The following is a 24,131-nucleotide window of genomic DNA, read 5'->3' on the forward strand; positions in this document are numbered from 1 at the left end:
GAACACACTACTGAAACCACGTCTGGTTTCGCTCATATTGGGGCTTATGGGGAAGGCATATTCCAGGTGTTCCCATCAACCTTATGGTCTGATTAGACAGTTCGCGAAATGCGTTCATTCATACCTTCATCGGTTGTAAATACGCGTGATTTCCGTAGAATGGTTACATTGCCATCTTTGAGTAATTCAGTTGAATCCCACGTTGACAACAATGTTGCTCCCAAATGAGTGCCTCTCCACTTTCACACACATTGGAAATAAAGTTGCTGGAAACTCGGGGTCTAGGCTCATATTGTAAGCCCTGAGAAGGCCGAGATCGGCTGTAGGCAGTTGAAATTTTTGGCGGCCTTATTGTGTTCTGTCAGAGATCATTCCAGAGAGGTTTGGTAAAAAATTGGTGGATTTATTGCTGGGCAACGCTTCGGTCGAGACAGAGGCTTCGTCAGGCCAATTAAGTAACCAGGTTGATCAGGTTTTAAGAAATCTCCCGGATTATTTGCCTGACTGTCCGACTGGATTAATGCTGGGTGTCGGTCTGAAATTTTTGTTTGTGAGTGAGGGTGACTAACATTTACGGTGGATTTGTTTGGAGGGATTGTCTTCTTGTTGAAACCGGATTTCGCGGCCTTGCGTTTTGGTCTGGGACATCTAAATGGAATACTCCTCTAAGGGGTCGTCCATAGATTTTGTTCGATCGTGTGCGTCGAGCGTGGTCTGCGTGCGTTAAGGGATGCCAGGGCAACTGGAGTGGTGCTGGGGTGGGGGTCGATCAACTGGATCTTCCTAGGCTTGGCTCTTCAACATTTAGACCCAGACTATCTCAGGGATAACCACTCACAGTCTTGTGTCACCTCGACTGCCCGCTTGCTTGCCAGTTCTATGCCCTCTATTCTGTTCACGCTGGGATGCTTGTCGGTTTTCACCGCCTCAGTCACCAGTCCCTGTGGCGTGAATCTTAATCCCCATTTCCTATATCTGACCTGTACCCAGTGTCTAGTGCATGTCCTGCTACTGCCGAATCTTCAACTATCGCCTGATATTCATCTACATTTCCCGGTGGTCTGTTGATGCATTGCTCATGCTCACTGCTTCTGGTGTGCAGTCTGGCCTATATAAACCTTCGTACAGTCACTACATTTTGCAAAGACACTTCCTAGTCCTATCAACAGAAGGGCGATCCTTCAACTGCACCGAACGTGAGGTTCTTCGCTTCTGGAATGCTACTCTAGGCGTACTCAGTACCCTTCTAATGACTTCAGATGTCCCTGTCTTGTATGGAATGTCTGCTGTTCCGATCCACTCCTTATTGGACCCAGCCCTATTCTGAGTGTAAACAGGCGAAAGGTGAACAGTTTATTACCTGACAAAGACGTACGAAAACACTAACCAGTAAACTTAGTCGGATAGGCAACCGCCGCCTCCCTGGATATAGACCCCGGGACTCGTCACCAATGGTTGATTAAACTGGCAGAAATGGCCCAATCCTGCAGTCAGTGGGGCTCGTGCATCAATGCTATCGCCCTCACTGAGAAGCTACCCACTTCAAGAACTAACTGAACATGCCAACGTCTCCAAAGCTTGGTTGTATGTCCCACACTATCCAGTTTTCCGGCGACCGTTACTGTAGCAGCTGGAACTAGTGCCTTGGTATATGGTTTATAGCCGACAAATTGAAAATTGAATAGAGCTTCTGTGTTGGGATCAATACCCGTCTTAGTTGCCGGGTATCCGCTATCTAGAAGTCACCTTTTTTTATCTCAATTAGTGCTGCTGTTCGGCAAAACTCTTCCGTGTACAGTGCTCTTACTCTACTAAATATAGTTGGAACTATACTAGCGTATACTGCTTTTCCGTGTGCCGCATCACTCTCCGTTGATGTCCGATAAACAACGGTCTTTGATTTCTCACCACTCTTGTATGTCATGCAATCAAAGAAGGGTAATGCACCCATGGTAAACTTAATGTGATTGCCCAAAGTGCTTAGTTATTGGAAGAATTCCTTAGCTTATCCCGCTTTATTCCAACGAATGTGTCATCTGCATAACGCCAGGAAACCCTTGGCAGACACTCGAATTCGTCTAAAGCTTTTTGTTCAGTCTTCCGTGTACATGCTGGCCAAAATTGGGTATACTGGAGATCCCATCGCCAGACCTTGTTCTTGAGGGTATACAATTGAGTCAAAAACAAAGTGACTGGGGCTTATACATAATTTTGTGCCTTCAACAGTCTCATCTACGGAGAGTTACATTCGTACTTGTAGCGTTGGTCTGCAAGTATTAGCCTTCTCACCATTTCCAGAGCGTCCGCTTTCGGTACTTTGGTATACATTCAATCAACATCAAAACTAACAAGGACTTCGTGCAGCTTTAACTGAAACCCATCTACTTTTTTAGCAAAGTCACATGAATTGTAATGTGTGTTTGGTGATTTATCAAAACTAACAAGGACTTCGTGCAGCTTTAACTGAAACCCATCTACTTTTTTAGCAAAGTCACATGAATTGTAAAACATGTGTGGGTGATTTGCCTACAAGTGTTTTAAGGATGCCTTCCAGAAATCTGCCCAGCTCATGTAATGGTGGACCTATGCCATCCACTATTGGTCTCATGGAGACACCTTCCTTGTGAATTTTTGGTAACCAATAAAGTGGTGGTTGGATTGCACATGTTTACTATAATGGATACCACTTGCTTGCCCCAGATGGCTTGTCACGGATCTTACATACCTCCCAATTTCAACCTTATATAATAATCGTTCCATTACCAATTTATCGGTAAGGCCCATCAGCTACGTGTTGTCTAACTTTCTGTAGATAGTCGCTCTCATACATGACGACCGTGGTCTTCCTTTTATCTGCCTTTGTAATTACTATATTGTCTCCATGTTTCAATGTGTTTAAGGCACTTCGCTCTGCTGGTGCAATTTTTGGAACCCCTGGTTGCTTGGACTTCAGGACTGTGACCAACTGTACGCATAATTTCTCCGCTTCCATTGACGGAATTTTCTGAAGCACGGACTCAAAACTAGGAATGATCTCTTCCGACCTGGTGACTGTACCCAAAAAGTGCGATCCAACCACGACTTTATGGATTACCGAAAATTCACAATGAAGGTGTCCCTATAAGACCAATAGTGGATGGCATGAGTTCATCACCACAAGAGCTGGCCACAAATCCCGTTTCAACATGAAGACAATACCAATATATCGTAAACGTTAGCCATTCTCACTAACCAACAACCAGGAACTTCAGACCGACGCCCAGCACTGATCAAGTCGGATAGTCATAAGAAATCTCACGGATTATTTGCCTGACTATCGTAAAAGCCAATCAACCTGGTTACTTACTCGTTTGGCCTAACGAAGCCTTTGTGTCCATAGCGAAACGTTGCTCCGCAGTCGGTTAGTCATAAGAAATCCCACGGATTATTTGCCTGACCCAATCAACCTGGCCTGACGAAGCCTTTGTGTCCAGAGCGTTGCCCGCAATAAACGAGAGATTCACTTGAACCCCCCGTAAAGACCAAATTGATTTGCAAATGAGTGTATTTGCTGAAATCTGCCCCCGTGGGACGACAACCACCAAATCCGTCCCAAACATTTTCCAATTAATCGAAAGCAAGTTCTCTTTAGAGAGAATTTCTTGTACGAAACAACGATTTGGTGTTCTGTTTAAAAGGGAAATTACTACAGTAGTTTAAGCAGGCCACGTCGACGAGAAAAAGTATTTATCATCCTACTTCTGTCTTGAAGTTTTCTATCAATACTATCCAAGGTAATGTAGTTCCCAAATTGCCGCACCGCTATGTTGGACTCAAAGTACTTTCGTTTTATCACGTCTAGACCATGTTAGCCATACTATTCAGTAATGGCTCTTAGCTCACAATGCGGACAATATTGAACTAGGCGTATTTCGAACAGGGATTTTGATTTGTTTGGCTTATCAATTCATCTTTTGAGTCACATTCTGCTTCGATCTCAGTAGGGATCAGCTTCTGTCGATGAACTGCAGTTGGTTTTGAGTGAACGCTTAGGACACAGCTACCTGCAGTAGCCGTCATATCCTCACTTACAAATTTACATACCCCTCTCGTTCCAGCAAGAATATTACGAATAGAAAAGGTTAACCAACACTGAAGATAGGAATGGTATAGGTATAAAATGCGTATAGAATATTCATGATCTCAAGTTTATGATTTCGGGGGGTTTAGTGCCACCGTGTACTGTTGCCCCTATACTTGCGCGTCGTCAGTTGACTGGATCAGATTCGGCCTCGGCTTGAGGTACATCTGCTGATGAAGGCTCCTTTGACAGCTCGATACCCCGTTTCAGTTCGGAGTTTTCCAACTCTAAGTGTTCAACTTTTTGCCGCAGTTCATCTAATTCCTGCTTCATGGCTTCAACTTCTGCCGCATCTGGTCCCCCGATTTGCAGATGTTTCCGAATGAATCTGAAAGTTGAGAAATTGGAAGAGCTTCTTGAGTGAATATTTTAACAGCAAAACATACAGTGGATGCACATGACACAACATGGATAGATGATTGGTTAGATTCTGCCTGTCACAGATTGTAAGAGCACGACAGTTTGGTGTTGCCATGTTGGTAGATTCTCTTTGGTGTTCCAATCTAAATTGCAGTACTCGTCGGTCTTAAATGCTATTTCTCTGCTCACTCAAATTTTCTGTCATACAACCGTCAAAAGTGGTCGTACATCTGTGTAAGGTTACCACCTAGGTTTTACCATATGCATCGGTTATCACCGATGTTTAGATTGCACAATTTGGCTTGCGCCCGCTTTAGATGTATATCATCGAAAAACTACAGGGCTCTGGAACTAATTAATAAATCAGGTGGAACGATCGTCAATTTTTTGCTGCTGTTGTCCCTTACCAGCTTAGGTTATTCGCACTTTTGCTGTTTTCACATCAATTTCCACGGTTTCCGAAACCGACATTCCGATCTTCCAGCTTTCCAAATTCTAATACGCTGTCAACATAAACTGGTGTTGGTCCGTCCGACCATCGTAGACCTCACTTAGAAAGAGCATGTGTTAGTGGGACAGGTATTTTACAAAACGCTAGTCGAGGGACCCGTGCTGTAGCGGTAAACTTCGACTCGGTTTGCTCTGAGTTTTGTCTTCCTCAGATCTAAACATAAAATCTCATTTCCTTCGAAGGAAATGTGTAAAACATCTTCCAGTTTATGCTAGTTATTGTCCAATGTATTTACGTGGAACATCCTTTTGTGAGTATTTCTAAACGTTCGTAGACGAAACCACTTAGTCGGAAATAACAAGACAGATGGTGTTTACCCCTCAGCTAATACTTTTCCTCGGTTTTTGCTAATTTTCATGACGTTTGAATCAAGGACTAATAGTTTAAGAGTTCATTGCCGCCCTCCCACCCTGTATATTTCGTGTGTCGTTATGTTTCCTGCATTCATTAACCCAGGTCTTCTTCTTGAGTATACAATGTCTATCAAAGTAACAGGACAATCACATTCATCTTACATTTGTCCAATTATGACTGACCTCATCCCGAGTACCTGTTGTTTATCTGATCGTAAATCCTCCTCAGCCAGATAACTACTGTCAGTAAACTGAAAAAAACATCATTTTCAAGCTTCCATTTGATTCATTTTTATCCTGTCAATCCAGCCGCTTACAGAGCCGGCCGATGACGGACATCTCTTACACAAGTCTGCGCAGGCCCGGCTTATGGTTCACGGCCTAGCCACATCCACACATCTAGTGGCATATGTCCACTACACACATGCACGAGACGTATGTGGTGGGTCCGTTGGCGAAATTTCACGACAGACCGACAGCCTGCCGAGCCCTCACTCAGCATAATCCGAAGTATCGGGCCTCTTATTTGCATGTTACCAACCGGCATGGCTTAAACATTCCTCCTGAATTACACTGACGCGATTCCATCGCTCCCATCCGTGCCAGGGCTGGCCACACCCATCTCAAGTACTTTCAGTGCAGACGTGAAGACAGTCCTAACATGACTGTAGGGAGAATGTGGGTGAGACTGGCGGTGGTCTATCGTCGCCCTCAGGGCACGTACGAGATCGCACTGAAGTCGGCCGATTTTGTGGTCCAATTGAATGCGACTGTTGTACTTAGCCGGAAATTATGTAGAAAGGATAGGATAAGCGATGTACCGAAGAAGAAATGTCTCAAAGTTGAACTCGTGCATTTACGATTCGTTAGAGGGTCTGTGGTGGAGGAAATGGTTTAACTAGCTGTAAAGATGCGCTGGCCAGGCAGGACAGAACAAGTTAAGGTTTGTCCAACCTACACGTCCATCTGGCCGTCCTAACCACCGGACAAGCTGAGATGTGTTCACGTTTGGATGTACCCTCAACTTATGCCTTTTGACGGAGTATGCGTTTTGGCATACTTTTTTAGGCAGCCTGCCAGTGTATCCGGTTTTGATCCATTTTCTCCATGGAACTGGTGAAATTCTGGTATCCAATATAAGTTGCAGGTTCCACTCGTGTAGCTTGCAGAATTTTGTTATCAACATGTCATCCGACATATACGCTCAGCGCCCTACTTTCAGCAAGCTAGTGATCAGGTCAGGCTATATGTGGGCACATTCAAAAAGGCCTCTTTGAAAGCTCTCCAAATAAACGAGTCTAAAAAACTCCGTGACACTTCCTTTCCACCCATGTGAGAACCCGGCCTCCTGCAAAGACACCAGTGGAAATGTTTCAAGAGCTAGTTTCAGTAAATACCGATATCAGACGCTCGTTGCAGTTATCCTAAGTACACTCGAGCTAACAGACGCATGTACGGCATACTTAATGGCTGATCTGACAACTTACGATGATAAGGTAACCAGGGCCCGTTACTCAGCTCCCGAAAAAATGTGGTATTTTTCCCACACTTTAGTCTTGCATATTTTGCGTTTAGGAACAAGGGCAATCTCGAACGGGGTGTGCCAGACTGGGCTTGTCAAAAGGGCATAGCGACCCGAAGGTTGCGACCACCAAAATCAGCCACCCGGTGCCCACATTGCCTTCACCTCATTTGTGTACTTTTCTTGCTTTTCGATATACCCCCGGGTCAGCTAAAAGTACGGTCAGTTTTGATTTAACGTCTGAGTTTTGTTTTGGGAGTCTAAGGTTGCTCATGCGAAGAGTATTTTGCGATCTGTTGATGCACCAACTCGGGTAGTGTCCATCCATCACAGGAGCCGTTTGTGGTATGGCACAACTTCGTGGTTTAGGAACGAGGTTAAACGTTTTCCCTAATACACCTAAGCAGTACATTGTGTGTCGAAGGGAAGTTGGATGCAATGGGCGATTGGAATCCGGAATAATTTTCCGAGAAAACGTACACAAGGTTGTCTGCTTAGCTAGCAGTATGCCATATGACTGAATTAATGTGTTGTATGCCAGTCTTCTTCCACTGGAAGAGAATGACCATTCCATTGCCTGGTTCCAAATTCGTGTAAGTTCAGCATAGCTAGGCTGGGTGAAATATGTACTTCATCCCCAGTGTGTCGTGATGGTAGAGCCCCACCACGCAGGCGACCAAGCACAGCTACACACTTTGAAAGGGTGAACTCTTCGGTTGGGGCAAACAGGTGTAGTAGCTTGAGTTTGGAAACAAACATTTCTCGCGGCCGTTCAAATTTAGGAAGTTGTATAGATGAGTGAGGTGATAACGCTACCCAATACAAGTGTATCCTGTTGCTAGCTATCAAGAAATGTTCCAAAGATCCCCATAGCATGTTTAACGGTAACGCTTCATTTTAGTGGTATTCCAAGATATTTTTGTCACAGTAGGGTTGGATTATTTTGCTCGACCCAAAATAAGATGATTATCCTAACTAGCTTGAGTCCACTCATGATGCATTGTGCAAAGGACAAAGCACACGCTAGTATGAGCACCTCATAGCCTCCGAACAAGTTTACTCAGTGCTAACCGCACGCATATTGCTGATTTTGAACCTGTCTGCCACATTATCGGGAACACGCGTTGGGCAATGCAGCTAATCAGACCTCTCAGTTCCGTGCTTGCCATCAACTTCTTGGTTGGTTATTGTCAGCAGGTCATTTGGCACTGAAATGACTCGTTTGCATACTAAGTGTTGTGAATAAGGAATCCGAATGCAAATTGTTCTTGGTGTTCTCCGACCCGGTGTATCGTGCAAAGGCTTCTTCCTGATTTGGTTACGTCGATGTTCAAAATATCGAAGCGTTTCCTCTTCATACTTGATGTCACTTAATGGATCTACTTTAGCTGGTACTATAGACACTACTCCGAAACGACATTCTGCGATGAACCAGGTAAGACGGTGTTCGAAAGCATATTGTGACCACCATTCAGGACAGGTAATTCAAGGTTGCACGCTCTCTAGCATGAAAAGATCACACACGGTCTTCAACAAAATAGTTAAATGAAGCAAACGACTATATGCTACTGTGTCTCTTAACTTGTCTTCCACGAATGGGCCCAACGAACCTTGCTCCTAGGCTGATGAACAAAGCACTAGCTTCCCCACAACCTGGAGATTTTGGAGCGCGCATACGCGAGCGTTTTTCACCGTCTCCTTACCAATAATACCTGAAGCATGCTTATACGGGTGCTGCCCTGGGTTAAGCGATATATTCTGGATAGAAAACAGACAAAAGGTCAATGCAGCACAGTGAACTTTCGTACACTGTCAGTGGTCATCTACCTGTGTTATTCAACTTACCGAATGGGTATAACAACTAGACCTCAAGGCTAAAGTGCAGACCGATCAGCTTAGTCGATTGGGGTAAAGCTGTTAAAGGTGACCAACGTAGGGGAGAAACACTGAACTCGAGGTCGACTCTCGTTAGAATTCTTCAACAGACCAGTCACGTCGCCCAGACGCGAATATATTCACCTGCTCAGACGAGCTAATTAAGGCTCGTCTGGTTTGTGCTGGTGGTGCAGTAGTACCGCACTCGCCTGGTATGTTTCGTATCCGGGGCGCTAAAACTCAACGCAGCGAATCGTGTACACTGCTGATGAGCAGGTGACAATAACCGAAATGGCAAGCTCGGTGTGTCCTGGAATCTATGGTTAACATTAAAAAAACTAACAAATTCACGGTCACCGGACGATCATGTGGTCAAATTTGATTGCATCTCCCAATGGCTGTATATAAAGAGGATTTCCCCGCCACATAATGTACAATGTTGGAGAGAATTTACAGCCCTCTCCTAAATCCTTGTGATATAAAAGCCACGCAATATAAGCGCACCAGAAACGCAGCGAGTAATTGTTGTGTACCGTAAAGCCGGGTTAACATATCTTTGAATTACATGACTAAAATATACATATGAATGACTTTAATCCTAGGGCATACTGACTCTGGGACTCTTCGACTAAAGGCGTTCCACTGAGGGTAGCCTCAACTGCGCTTCATGGCCCCTGAGTAACAATGAGCTACTGTTCCAATGCTCGAATTTAGTCTCAAGAGGCACAAAAACAGCGTAACCCATCAATTTTTCACTTCAGTGCCTTCCAGCGTGGAAAGTACCGGTCAATTTACGGTCACAATCGACCACAGCCTCACTTACGCAGCACAACGCATCCAATACTCTCGTGGAAAGTACAGCTCAACTCGGGTAGACGGCTGACCTTTGCAGTATATCAATGGAGCTATGCATCCTACTGTTAGTTTAAATCTACCGGACCCTTCAGATAAGGTTCGAAGTCAGATATCTGGAATTGTGGACTGCAACACAAAAGTGTCACCAAACAGCAAGAGCCTGAGACCACCTATAGAAAAGATAAAAAACGAGGAACATTCGCGTTCTCCAGCTTCACGCTTGAGTGATTATCACTACTAATGCTTGTGGCAAACACACCCACTGCTTGAAAATACTTGGGTTGAGTTAAAGTCTCAATAAACTTTAAGCTAAAGAAACTTGGACTCGTTATTTTAAATTCCGATAACAAGCTACATGCGTTGGAAATAACAAATTTACTAAAAGTGATTTGCTGAACTCGTGAATTATGTCCGACCACACTAACCGCGATGAGCCGGACATCTTTAAAATTCACTGTCACTCTATGTTGTACAGGTGCGAAGAGACACAACAAACGGTGCAGTTGTTCAACATAGCAAAGCTTTAAGAGAACTAAACAGGCAGCACAATTCGCGAAACGCAAAAATGCCACCGCCCGACCACATCTTGGTGAGATGAGCGCCTTCCTGCTGTGTACTGTAAGTGACCCATTCACTGCTGCTGTCTTTTGGTGCCATCGAGTATGCATTTTTAACTAAGAGCTTTCCCAAGGAGACAGCCCCAAAAAAGTACCACTCAGAAGTGGAATCTACAACAACCATTTGCCCACGTTTATATAAGATACCTTGTCTCGCATCCTGACGGGTTCAAAATATGGTAGCCTACCGGAAACACCAACAACTCGGCGACTTGTAGAAGAAATACGGCCGTGTGGCAACCTTGAATGTGGCACGATTTCTTCGAAGCTGAATCAGTTCAAGTTTAAATGTAGAACCCAGAGCCACAATTTATCGCTCAAGCTCAGGTGTACGTCGGATAATTTCGATGCTGCCTATCAACACTCCTCCTTGGACTCCTCCCCCCAAGCACCAGTGATCATGCCAAAGTTCGCTGTTGTTCACATCATCGTCTTTATCCTAGGTGATCAAAGCTCTAGCAGCTAGAATCAGCGTACTTTGTTAAACGGTTTAGAGCTGAAAAACTGACTGACTGGCTGATTGCACCAATCAATGAACGATATTTCATATGCCAGCGGAATCACAATCATCACCGTCTGCGGTAAGCTAGTAGTCAATACCGATGCCTTACTTCTATGCAGCCATGAGGAAAGAATGCCTAACAAGGAATGAAAAAAACGGAAACGCCGGACAACCAGTGTGGTAAAAACATCAAAGACAAAGGTCAGCATGGAGCTGCCCATATCTTCAAAAACTACTGAAGATTTGGCGTTTTGAAGGTAACACGCTTGTACATACAATATCCCTACGGTCTGATGAGCTACCACGTCAGCCAATGAGAACAAATGACTGTTAACGCATGGGATCCGGTAGTTAATGGCATCGTACTATGACCAAACGGAGTGATCCCAGTTAAGTTGGCTCACTGTAATATCAGATTTTAGCTCGTCCTACATATACGAGCTTATTTTCTCTCGTCTCTGAGACGATTCACGGGTGTGACCAGTATACGTGATTCTGTTGATGGTCAACGGTTATTTTTTTACCAGAATACGACCCTAACACCGGGTGGACCTCCATTCACTTCACACCAAAATAGTCCTTTAATCACACCGGTGGTTAAACATGATAGTGACAAAGGTCGTTTTTGAAAGAGCGTAGTCTCCTTTAGATAACTCAATGTTTAATTATTTCGCAATTGCTTATTGCCGCAATCTAAATAGTCAGTTTTTTTTACCATACCTTTGAAAGCCTCAGGAAATGTCCTCACACAAGCAAGAGTTAGATGCTCAAACAGGCCTGTACAGTTAGATGTAAGAAAGTGAAAGAGTTCATGCTAGATCTAATGGAAACAAAGTGAGACATTTATGCGTTTAATATGGGCAATTCTGTCGATAAAGGAAAACGTGACCGAACCACATCAAACTCTCATCAACATGAAACGATATGTAATTCTTGAAAGCCCTCTTAGGTCCCGCATCCCTTATTGCTGTTGTCTATGTAGGGCAATATCATTTACACAAAATGGCGCAGCTACTTCAGTTGAAGGATAACATGAAAGAACGATCCCGCTGGGGTTCTGTTGAGCCTTCATTTAGTACTATTCACTTTATAAACGAGCGTATTTCAATAAGGTGATGTGCTATCTGTAGGAAGAGTTAATAATACTGAAAACATGGAAGTAGTAGAAAACATGCACAAGACCTTTACTACAAAACGGAGAAGTGTGATTAGGCTGCACGATGAAAAAGTCACTAGTAGCCTATGTTTGGGTGACCGATCCAACTATGTTAGACTGCCTCAGTACATGCCATCTGGCGCGACATTATGGAACCAGGAGTGTGTAGCCCCCAAAGTCCAAGTGAGGCGGTCAGGGAGGAATGTAATGAGACGAAGGATAAACGGGATATGTTGAATCATCTGATTACTTGAATCAACATTCAAACGCAAACTGGTGAATTACTTGAGTTATTTTTTTCAACGGAAACATGGAAATCTGATCACAAACTGTTGTTACAAGACTGAATGTAGAAAGATCTGCATCAACCTCGGATGAATCAAGTTTACGCGTCGCAAACAAGTGCGCTGTGCAAAAGGTAAAAGCAAACACTGATTGGAAAAATCAATACATGGCTTGAGTTCATTGATTTCTGCACTTGCATGTGCACGACAATCCATGGTGTTCAAACAGTCATGAGGGTAGACCACTTGCTGCTCATAGACCACAGGCTAGATTCAAGGTGATACTAAGCTGCTAGCTGGGGTCTTCAAAACTATACATATCTGCTAATTTATGGCTGACCTAGGAATACTTGGTTCATGAAGGTCATAGTGATATGATATGGATTGTCGACGAGACCACTGCGTATGATATCATCTGGAAGATGAAAACGTATGTAGAGTCTGCTTTTAAAGCACAAATTTCGTAATTTTAATCGTTTAGTATTTAAACTTTGTGGTGGGAGGCATGAAGCGGAGAAATATTCACTGCTAGTACTTTGACTCTGCCAGAAGAAACGCGAAAAGTGCTCAGGATAAAATTATATGACCCGGGATTATCAGCTAGTCATCAGGAAAGTGCCTATTCCCGGGAGCTATTATTGCTATACTGGTAGGATTCAAACGAAGTAAACTGAGTAGAAATTTTTCTCAAATCGTCTGGTCCGCCATTGCGTTAATTTCAGCTCCCATATGACCCGCAGTTAAGGCATAAACCAGGTCACTATCAGACGGTAAGCTGCGGATACAAGTGCATGTCTACTATGACGCTGAAAGTACATATGCTGTCAAGCTGAACGTTTATGAGTTAATTCAAAGTATAACTTGACCATGTGCTTTTTGTGAATGCTCAAAATCGTGTCTGCAAACGCCAAGCTGTACTTTCAAATAGCGGTCGTTGCGGTGCCGAGCCAGCTATCGAGCCAAGCTCCCTAACCACATTTTTCCGTGTGAGGCCGTGCTTTATGAGACAGCGAGCCAAATTCCAATGCAGTAAGGTGAGCCAAGGCCGTCTTCCAGAGTGTTAGTCCTATTCATCAACCCTCTAGGAAACGAGATGAAGTAAAAACATGTGTAAAAATCCAGGTTAATAATGTAACTGGACTGGGATGAAGTTGGCCGCAAGACACGCAGTCAGTCGCCGTTACGCAGGGCAATTTTCAGTCAAATACAGTGAAGATAAGTTCGTGCGACCAACCAGTGTGGCAGACACAACAATTTCAAACTTTTGCGACTAGACATGCATGAACCACACTAAGCGAAATCCAAAAGTTTTTCATAGTCCCAAACGAACTGTCTTTCACGAGTAATCGCGAAAGACTAGATGGCAACGAAAGGAACGCCAACGTTCAGGACGCTATTTGGTTACAGAATCCCAGGCCATTCAAAGTGACTCAAAAGTTGAATCAGCCAAGGCCCATACATGTGTGAGTGCAGTTCATACTGTGATTCATTGGATACAGAAGTACAATTGTGACGTAGGATAGTATTAGTGGTCACGTTTTGCTGCATGCCAAGACAGACTGGTTTCTTACTAACCGTGAGGAAATCGCAGCTAGTCGCCGCTGAGAGAAACCGTACGGAGACCCTGGTCGGAGTAATCGGCTGGAGAATATGTTGGATACACCTTGGCGTATGAATTATCACTCAGCAAAAGCTGTATCAGCACGACCTGACATACGGTTAGTCAATTAGCTACTTCATCTTGTTACGCCACTTGGTGACTGCAGCTGGCGATCAGCGGTTGAAGGTATGTCATACCTTGGAATTTTCGGGAAACTATTATGTGTATCGTGTGACTGTCTATGAATCCACTAACATCAAGAGGGAGTAATACACTACTAACAAGGTCGCTGAAAACTCTTCGACAGCCCGCGACCGGTTTCATCCTTCTTGGGGCTCCTCAGGTAGGCACAGTCCCCGAGTTTCCGTCTACCTTAGGTTCTACTTGAACGAAAGATTCAGTTGAGTTCCAGGTGAGACTTCCGTCAAAACCAAGTTGATATGCAAATGAGTGTATTTGTCGGTAAAAAGAGCCCATTATTCTACAAGCATACGCTAACAGATTCGACGGAAATTATTCAATACTGATCAATTAAATGTGTAACAATCTTTGGCTTTTAGGTCATATGAATTCGATACAACAAGGAACTTCACACTAACATCCTAGTGCGACAGCGGTTTCAGGTGTTTTATACATCGAGCATATGCGGGTTTTTGTGGTTGACCAATACTTGGAAAAAAACGGAGGATCATTGTACTGTTAAGGACATCGATTTCATTGAACGAATAATCAGACCGATCCCTACGGTACCTCTATCTTAATTAAGTGTGCCTCGCGTTGTACAAGGCTTGGTCATTTGCAATTATCTTGGAGCACCGGAAGAGCTGAAGATCCGTGGGTAATAAGGCAACTGCGCATACAAAAGACAATGCATCATCAACCTAAGATCACGCAGACAGGACACAACTGGCATTACGATGATTGTGTTTGCATCTTCTGAATCAGCTTACGATGCAAACTTATGTACAGAAAACTGATCAGTTGACGATTCTGTACAGAAATTACCCCGGGGACAAGATTTGCTGAGGACAGGCTCCCACACAACTTTTTGTAAGGGCTTCCATTTGGTTGAAGGGAGTTCCTATCGCCCATTGTCCAGTTTATTGTTCCATAAAAAGCAGTTTGAACCACTCTATCGAAGAAAGACCCAAAGTGTCACCACCCACTATAGAATGCAGAAAACCCAAGCGTACAATAGGCCACATGGCAATTCTTAACCCGATTAATCTAACCAAATGACTGTCCAAGGTTCAAAGCCCACAGCTTTATTACTCCATGCTTACTAAGCATACTCTGATATACGCAACAGCAGACGAGTTCCTTCCCTCCGAAGGGAATATCTGTGAACCCTCATTGCAAGAATTAATCATCATTCGAAAATTGCTCACGAGATTACTTGTGCGTTGACAACCGATGTTAACCAAACTAGCTAAGTTTTAGTCAAACCAAGCAAGCACTGGTTGTAGTTCTGGCAGATTTCGGTGACCCTTGCCTACACGGTCTGTTAAGAGCCGTAAAATTCGTGCAGCACCAGTCCAAGTAGTGCTACGACACAGATCATTTGAGAATCACACAATTAAGCAACCTTATTCCACAAATAGCCTCACGATGCACCCACGCACACGAAATAACACACGGCTGATCGATCGCAAAGAGTGATAGCGACGAGCATCAGCCTTTAACTGAGGCCAAGTGACAGATAAAATCACAGGTGAATAATCTACTGCACTGTGATTCATCGCATAACGGCAACATCAAAATAAAGAACAAAATCCGCAACACACTCGTGGGTTTCTTCAGCGTCCAAAGATGATGAACACAGAATTTCGTTTTATAAATGACAGGAGCATTCTACAAGACTAAAGATGCTTCAGTACGATTGTTAATGGAAATGATTTCAAACATTTGAGCTGCAAGATGTTCCCATACCTAAATACTGTGGTCTTTTTGAGACAAACCACCTCGACCTTGTCGTCACTTATATCTGCTTGATAACCGTCAACTATGTGATTAGCCGCGAAGTTTCCAAAAAAACAGTGGTGGCCTGGTTACTCAGAGAATGTTCTCATGACACAAAATTTTGATCGCCATGATCATCAGACTACAAATTTGCCAATGATTACTGCAACCAAAGACATTAAAAACTGCTAATTCGTGTTCCACAATTTGTCAACTAATCAGTGTTCACCAAAGTCTTAACGAATTTGGAATTCCTCTTGCTTCATCGCTTACTGGACTTGCTTTTTCTAAAATGTTCTCACCTCCAGATAATTGATTATAATACATCGGTGGTCTATCATCTCACAGCGCTTGAATCCTGGACATAGCTGATAAGCTATCCCGGAATATCAGTGAACTGAACTGGAACTGAATTGGTCGAGGATTTGTCTCTGTAGCTCATGAGGATGCCCACAAGGAGAACAGTGACCAAAGGCAGTGAAACTGAGCAACAAAGTACAACAGCCCAGGATAAATTAACTGTTTAGAGCTCTTGTTGATTAATATCGTCTTCGGTGTTATGCATAGTGGCTCTTCTTCAATGTTAGTTAGGTCGTTTGCTCACAAACTTTCCAGCTCATTGTAACCTTTGTCTTCTGTATACGACGCCACCTTCCATATATGTACAACGCTGATTGTGATGTAAGCTTCTATGTTTTTGCATTCCCCACAATTAATCCTTACGGATAGAAGCCATTCTCCTGAGAACACAACCATGTTTTCTAAAGTGCATGAAATATTTCGTGATGCAACCAAGAGATGCCCAGTATCTCCCTTTCCAGACTGGCCCGTCTCCACCTGACGGCGTTTAGAAGGTTGAAAATTGCAACCAGCATGTGAATATCAACGTACCAAACATTCAGAAAAAGCTTGAGGCTCCACAAGTGGAAGGGTGGAGCTCGTTTCGACATAATGTTTTCTGATTGTGCCACAAACATTTTCGATACGAAAGCGCTACACCACAGATCGAGGAGACATCTTCGGTACGCTGAGTGACACTAGTAGACAGTAAGCAACGGATTGACCTTAAAAATCTAGTCGGACATATTGCGATAATAGGCGCCCATTCTAAAAGCACAAAAAAGTGTAATAAACAGAGTAACACTGGCTACGATGGTATGGACGTGTACGTAAGCAATACACGGACCTCGAAAACACCGGTTTTTCACATACATTCAACCACTACTACTCACATATCCAGTGCGGTAAGCAAATATGGATTTGGATATCGTCCTGAATAATGCAATGGTGGCTGTGTGAATGGTATGACATGGAAAACTTAAACGGCATTTTGACAGACAAATAGACTTTTACCGTTGCCTTAGAAATTCTCGGATTGACCTTAAAAATCTAGTCGGACATATTGCGATAATAGGCGCCCATTCTAAAAGCACAAAAAAGTGTAATAAACAGAGTAACACTGGCTACGATGGTATGGACGTGTACGTAAGCAATACACGGACCTCGAAAACACCGGTTTTTCACATACATTCAACCACTACTACTCACATATCCAGTGCGGTAAGCAAATATGGATTTGGATATCGTCCTGAATAATGCAATGGTGGCTGTGTGAATGGTATGACATGGAAAACTTAAACGGCATTTTGACAGACAAATAGACTTTTACCGTTGCCTTTCTTTAGAAATTCTCTTAATCGCCTCTCTGTAGTCGTGTTTTTGAGACACGTGAAGCTAGACAGAAGAGGTCGCCAGTTCATGATGACGAAGGTGACATAGGCTGAGGACCCCTATAAGAGTTTATTAGTTTGTGCCAGAATGTCATGAAGAAATGGAACAGTCCCACCACCTCTCACTAGAGTTGTACAAAACTCCAGCGTGAACTCCAAATTAGTAACCAGTGCAGAAATGATAGCCGTTCAACGGTAACATCCCTCCGGTGCCAGGCTATCATGCTATTCAAGCCTTCCAGCAACCTTGTAGGGTGCGCGCGCGCGTCAAGCGTCATCCAGTTATTGATATGTACTATTTCTACTACTAGTTTCTGATAGATAGATCTATATCTAGTAATGGACGGTAAACACCGACTACTATCATCCCTTAATTGTACTAACGAATCAAGGTAGCCTAAAATTAAGCCTTCCATAACTACCTAATAAAACGTTTCAAACAATAACGTGATAAACATTTTGTTGCAACTGGCTAAGTGCCAAGTGAAAGGTTACGGGAAAGACGTCAGGTTTCAGAGGCAATCCTCCAAAGAATCAATCAAATAGAAAAGCCATCAGTCTGGAAATAGCTCAGAGGAAAAATTTTACAGGATGAGTGAACCTTCTATCTAAGAAGTCCTCACCCGAGTAACCAGTCAGTACATGACTAAGTGATGCGGTTTCCCCAACTGAACGATAGGTGGAACTGTGTCCTTTCCAAATGAGAGGTAATCACACTGCTCAGCAGCCGCATGTAGCTCAGTGGTTAAGTGGTCAAACTACTATCCCGGAGGTCGCAAGCTCAAAAATCCCTAAACTTTTGTGACAAGCACACTGTTGACAGTTTCCAACAAAGATGTAACACCTGTACAGTGCTTCTGGGCCTTTTGGCATCGACTGGCTTCCATTACAGAATGGAATCTCAATTAAAAATCTAAATAAGTCGATTCGGCTACTTTAATCCGGCTGTAACGCCCTTCCAGTGCCTAGCTGCCATGCTACCCAAAGGAAGCACGAGGGCTGGGATACTGCCAGGTCTCCCAAACCTAGGCGGGGGAAGTCGCGAGGCAGATGTCGAGCTCGAATTACGGACCTTCCGGTCAATAAATTCGCGCTCTAACCACTGAGCTATCTCGCTCCCTGAGGCAATTGCAAAACACCCGGAAAAATCGGATATTATGTGCGTTGCTCACAAGAGGCAAGAGAAAATACGGGACCAGAAATCAAATTATGCGGTTGTGTTGCTCACCAAAACAGCCTCATATCATAACCATAAGAAATATAGTGTTCAACTGATCACACGGACAAATCAAGAACATAATGGCCTGTGCACGGTTCCACGCAGCTACGAAAATGAATGCAAAAAGTAACCCCATTTACCTCAATTTTGTTTGGTCTAGCCAACCTGATAATGGCTTATGCCTCTGATAACATCCCTGCTCTCTAAACAAAACGAGGTAGGGTTATCAAGTTCAAACTCCTTCATTTGACCGCCAGAGAAACACAGAATGGACATACTTCTTGCACAAATACCAACGACATCAGCCGACTAAGCGAAAATCGGGGGCTAACCAACAAACAAAGCAGAATATCAAATGACGGTGGCCTTTTAATGCCACGTTTACAATGTGGCGACAGCAGAAGCGAATTAACTTATGGAGTATCAAATTTAGTGCGGTCAGGATAGCCTGCGCATGAAAGTAACTGGTCAGTAAGATCAACAGTGAAGATAGAGTTGACCCCATTTTATCAGAACTCGAAGCAGCGATCAACGCCACATAATGCATGAGAACATTTGCACTTAACTGGTCTTTGTGGACAAAGTCCACGCGGAACAACTATAGCAAATTCACCAAATATCAGAAATTGTCATGTTACAAAATACAAAGTCCTTGACAGATATGTAAGTTTTCGGACGTGTTTATTTTAAAAATACCCGTCGTCAGCACTTTCACACCAAGCTTATGGATAGTATCGTATCCGGAAAAAGTCAATTCCAATTTACAGAAAATTCATGGTATTTAAGACCGTATTCTCAAATTGAAATTTTATTTAGAGCAGCATTCGCAATTATCAGGAAGATCTCCACGAATGTATGTGTTCACAGTAATGCATCAGACACATCTTAGATTTCATCGTTGACAAAAGATCCACCAAACTGTCTGCATTTGACTGTGTAGGTTTGTATCCCAATAGTTGAGCCTTTTTTGTTGAACAAAACTTCACACGTAAATAGAAGGCGTAAATCCTCACATCAAAAAATTAATTATCGACTATCCACCAAAAGGTCAAATGACTGAAATATTCGGCGTAATATGGATTTCAAGGAAACAATATTTTGGTTGTTAGTTAGGATTCGCATTTTGAAAAAAAACAACCACCTACGACGACTGAGAGTTACGCTCTTATGAAAATGGATCTTGCTCTTACTAACTGTGGTCGACACGGACCATACAGTGTATTCATGACTGCTTTGCATTTGCAGGGGGCTTACATGAACAGAATGTGTAAAAAAACCCGGAGTGAAAAATGCAAGCAAGGCGTTTTGTACCCCAGAAGCTTCTTCAACTACACTGACTAACAACTAGCTGACCGGGGAAAATATGACACTTTGAGCATGATCAATTACCGTTGTGGTGCATACGCTAAAAACGTGTGAAAATTTGGCGTTCCTAGCACAATCTCAGAGAAACCTAGTTCTAACTAGAACCGAATATTCTTTGAATGATGAATTAACAGTATATCTAGATGATTTACTAAAGAAAGAATATGTATTCGACAACAGTTTCAAACGGCGGGGCACATTACAAATGATGTCGCAGTAGAAACGAACAGCCCCGGAGTTGCTTCTACAGTTACCGGGATTTTACAGCTATTCATGACGAAGTGATTTGAATGTTTAACCACTTAAAGTACCTCTAAAACTAATTCGTTGAGGCTGCTGCACTGGAGGACAATAAAATGAATTAAGACTTGAACTTTACAGGTCTTGAACTTTTGGGTCCACAGGTGGTCTGGAGTGGAAAAAATGGCAACTACCACAACAGAGACCAAAATTTTGTAAGGCAAAAGAATCATTTTTATCACTACTATATTCATCGCCTATATTCGTCACCTTATTGGTGTCGAAAACAAGTGAGCTTTAAAAGCGACTCAGCATTACCCAGGAATTCCTACGAAAGACATAATCTGACACGACCAAAAATATAAGCCCGTATAAAGGTTATACATGAGTTGCGCTAGTAAATGCGCCGGTTTTCAACGCTACAAGTTTAGTCTCATAGTATTCTAACGTGAAAGGTAGATTGGGGTGGGAACAATCCTGTAAACGTTTCACGTTTATAAAACGCCACGTAAAAAGCCTTTCAAAATTCACACGCTTCATCAATTAGTTGCCTCAAGCAATGCAGTTGTTTACTTGTTTCTTCTTAACGTGTGTACATTTCAGTCAGTGGAGCATATAATATTTTGTAGAATAAGCTCATTTTAACGCGCAAACGATATGTATATATATATGTAACTTTTGAGCCAACCTGAAACAGCAATTTTAACCAAATTCAGTAGTATACCTATATACAATGAAAGTCCTTGACGGGCACATAATGACCACTAAAGGTGATCATCATGGATGACTGATGATATCATCCTCATCATCATTGTCATCTGTAATAACCGCGTACTTGTCGTACAGTGGTTGTAGCTGCCGCAGTTTCGTTCATCGATGATTGGGGGGTAGGTAGCTGCGCATTGCAGGCGCGAGCTGATAAATTGGTTCATAAATCCAGCACTGTCAGTGAGCTGTCAAGTGGGGGGGTTGGAAAAGGAGCTATATATTGAAAGCAATAGCTTGGATGCACGAACGCCATTTAGGGCGCGACTGGGCCATGTCTGGTAATGTATCTAGCCATTGATGTGGCCCGTCTCGGGGTCCCCATCCAGGAAGACGGCAGTGACCAGCGCAGCTGAGTTCGTTGGTAATGGCTTTCATACTTCACTGCCAAATTATTGTTTGACCGCCTCTGGCTCTCTTCCACCCTTCACGTGGTTGTGCAAAAAGAGCCCTTCGAAGAAGTCGGTCGACTGGAATACGCAGCACGTGGCCAAGCCAGCGCAACCTATGCAGTGTGATCAGTTCATTTATCGAGGAGTAAACTTGTACGCCCTAATTAATAATGCACAGAAATAGCCTGCGGTCAACACAAATCTAAATCAATCACTCGTTTTCCATTCATATCGAGTCCTAATTGCGTCGCAGATACGCTAAGCCCTCCCAACTGCACATACAAAACTCCGGTAATCCCAACCATATCTTCGCTTTTGACTCGCGGCAACAGGGCGTCATAAAACTTGTCTTTGATCGTGTCAGAGCTACAATCTCCGTGGCATATGCAGACATGACAAGCAACTGCCCGCTTGTGAGACACCAGACGAACCGTACAAAGGCGACTATCAGTGGGTATCCAGGCAAGAATCTTTCCGCCCGGTGACTTAGGACGATACCGACCCCTGCACATCCTTCCGCAACAAACTCTGGATCGCCAGAAGCGAGCAGTTGGAGTTGAAGGAGAGCTGTGGGGCGGTTAGCCCAACCATATTTTACAGCTTTTTCTCGAAAGATATCTGGCACATGTTGTAAGCGGAATACCGTTAATCTAAAGTCACAACATTCCTACCGAAAGAAGTTTCTTGATACGGTACATCAAAATTTGCAAATTGGAGTAGGTGGTGTGTTTAAAGAGATGTGATTTATGCTGAGGTGTGCACAAACTCGCCCGAAAGAGGCACCGAGAATGCTTAAAGTATACGGCGACGATATCATATGGAGACTTGTCGGATATCCGAAAAATATTTTTACACAACCTGATGGTTTGTTGCTGCATAAATACAAGCCTACATTTCATAGGACTAAAATAAAGCTCTACATAGAGTCGGATAATCACACTTGTTCTAAAGTAAACAATGGATCATAGAAACACACACCTTCAGATAGCCATTTCTTAACTTCTTTCGCCGTTTGCGCATTCTTTGGTTTTCCATGTTCAGGTACTTTTGATGTATGTAACCTAGCAGCTCAGTGGTGTGTTTAAGCCCTAGCTGGATTAGATGCTCACTAATAAAAGACGTTTCTGTGCCCTGGATAACCCGTTCCTGTTCAGATTCGAGTCTGGAATCTATTCCAATTTTCATCAGGCAGGTACTAGGAATTCCAAAAGCCCAACCGTCGCACAATGATGTGGAGGAAATGAGGAGGAGAAATGAACAATTGTGCGTTACCGGTACACGTTTTGGTTTTCAATTATCTCTTCGTGGATTTATTAGTTTTACCCGGTCAAATTAAGTGGTAGTATATGGCTGTGTTGAACATTTCTTAAACCTCTGTTGCCGAACCTCCCGACTTAAGATAGGTATCTTGGCGGGAACTTCCGTTCTCACTTATCCGGATGCCGCACAACTTCAGTTTAACCGTGAAAATTGAGTTGCTTTGCTCCATACTGAGAGGTCGTTTGCGTAGATGATGCAGAGTGTGATACCCAATAACGCCAAATCGCGCTCCAGTCAAATATTCTTTTGCTATGAGTTTCTCCGCTATTAGTGAAGCATTGGTGTTGAGCACTGATGTCATGCTGTCGTTGATGATGATGATGATGAGTCCGTACGAGTTAGTGATACATTAAACAGAATGTCCTTCGGTTAAACGTAGCCGCATAGTTTTTCCGCCAATCAAGGTTCTTTATTTTTTTCAATAGACCACTCCTATCGCATCATACATTTAGACCGTGTACTATGCAAAAGTTCTGCACAGATTCCGCGCAGGATCTGCACCCAGGCGCGGGCGCGTGATGAGTACCTCAACATTAAGCTTGAGGTGCACAATTGTGTTTTTTAGGCTGCCGTAATAGCTACGCCAAAAATGTCTCACAGCTGAGGGAATATTACTTTATTGATAATATACGCTGTGGTAGGAAACATCGTGTTTTGGAATCTAACCCAATGGTCTACAAATCAGCGTCAACCTACAGCGATATATACGTGTTTATGATATATCGATGATAATCAGGGGCTCTAAACTGCTGCCTATCATCATAGTTTTACCGGCCAAACTCATACATGGTCCAGGAAATTAAACAAATAATTTTTTTGTGGTGACCGCAAGTTAAGGTACCTCAACACGACGTCGTGACTGATCCTGTTTTTAGAAGATTGAATTCGTCAAAATATATGACATGTTTTCAACAAACGTAAAAGCGATACGCACTCGAGAGCATTATCCGGCTTCTCTGGTTCTTCATATAAACCTACTAGTACTGTAGAATTTTCGCGTGACATAACTTTACCACCTTACCCTTGGTTAATGCATCCAACACTCCAGCCTTCTCCAAGTATTTCCGAAATTCCTCTCGTTTTGAATCACCTGCCTAGAAACAAAATAAAAACATATGTTGTGACCAACCTTGTAGCCGGACATAACGGCGTTTTCAAAAACTCGTAGCGTTGCTACGGTATTAATACATCTAGTTTGACATACTTAAACAAAAGACTAACAAGGTTCAACAGGTTTATATATCAAACTGAGGCGGAAGGTTTTCAGGCCCGGATTGGTTAGCAACACCTCTGCTCAGATCCAGGTAGACGGTGTAAATTGGAATGGTCGAACATCACTCGCTGATTTGTCCGAGGCTTAGGATAAAGTACGTAGCTGCAAAACCG

At 43.2% G+C, this 24,131-nt stretch overlaps 1 protein-coding gene across 1 annotated transcript; it reads right to left on the reverse strand.

Moving 5' to 3' along the window:
• Positions 1–4,125: 4,125 nt before the first annotated feature.
• T265_14027 (hypothetical protein) lies at positions 4,126–23,839 on the reverse strand (the record flags this gene model as incomplete). Its single annotated transcript, XM_009171697.1, has 3 exons — positions 4,126–4,448; positions 23,680–23,728; positions 23,767–23,839. Coding segments are annotated over 3 exons (324 nt in total), but the record flags the coding sequence as incomplete, so codon positions are not given.
• Positions 23,840–24,131: the final 292 nt, after the last annotated feature.

This window comes from Opisthorchis viverrini, assembly GCF_000715545.1.
Source record: "Opisthorchis viverrini unplaced genomic scaffold opera_v5_132, whole genome shotgun sequence".
NCBI classification, from domain to species: Eukaryota; Metazoa; Platyhelminthes; class Trematoda; order Opisthorchiida; family Opisthorchiidae; genus Opisthorchis; species Opisthorchis viverrini.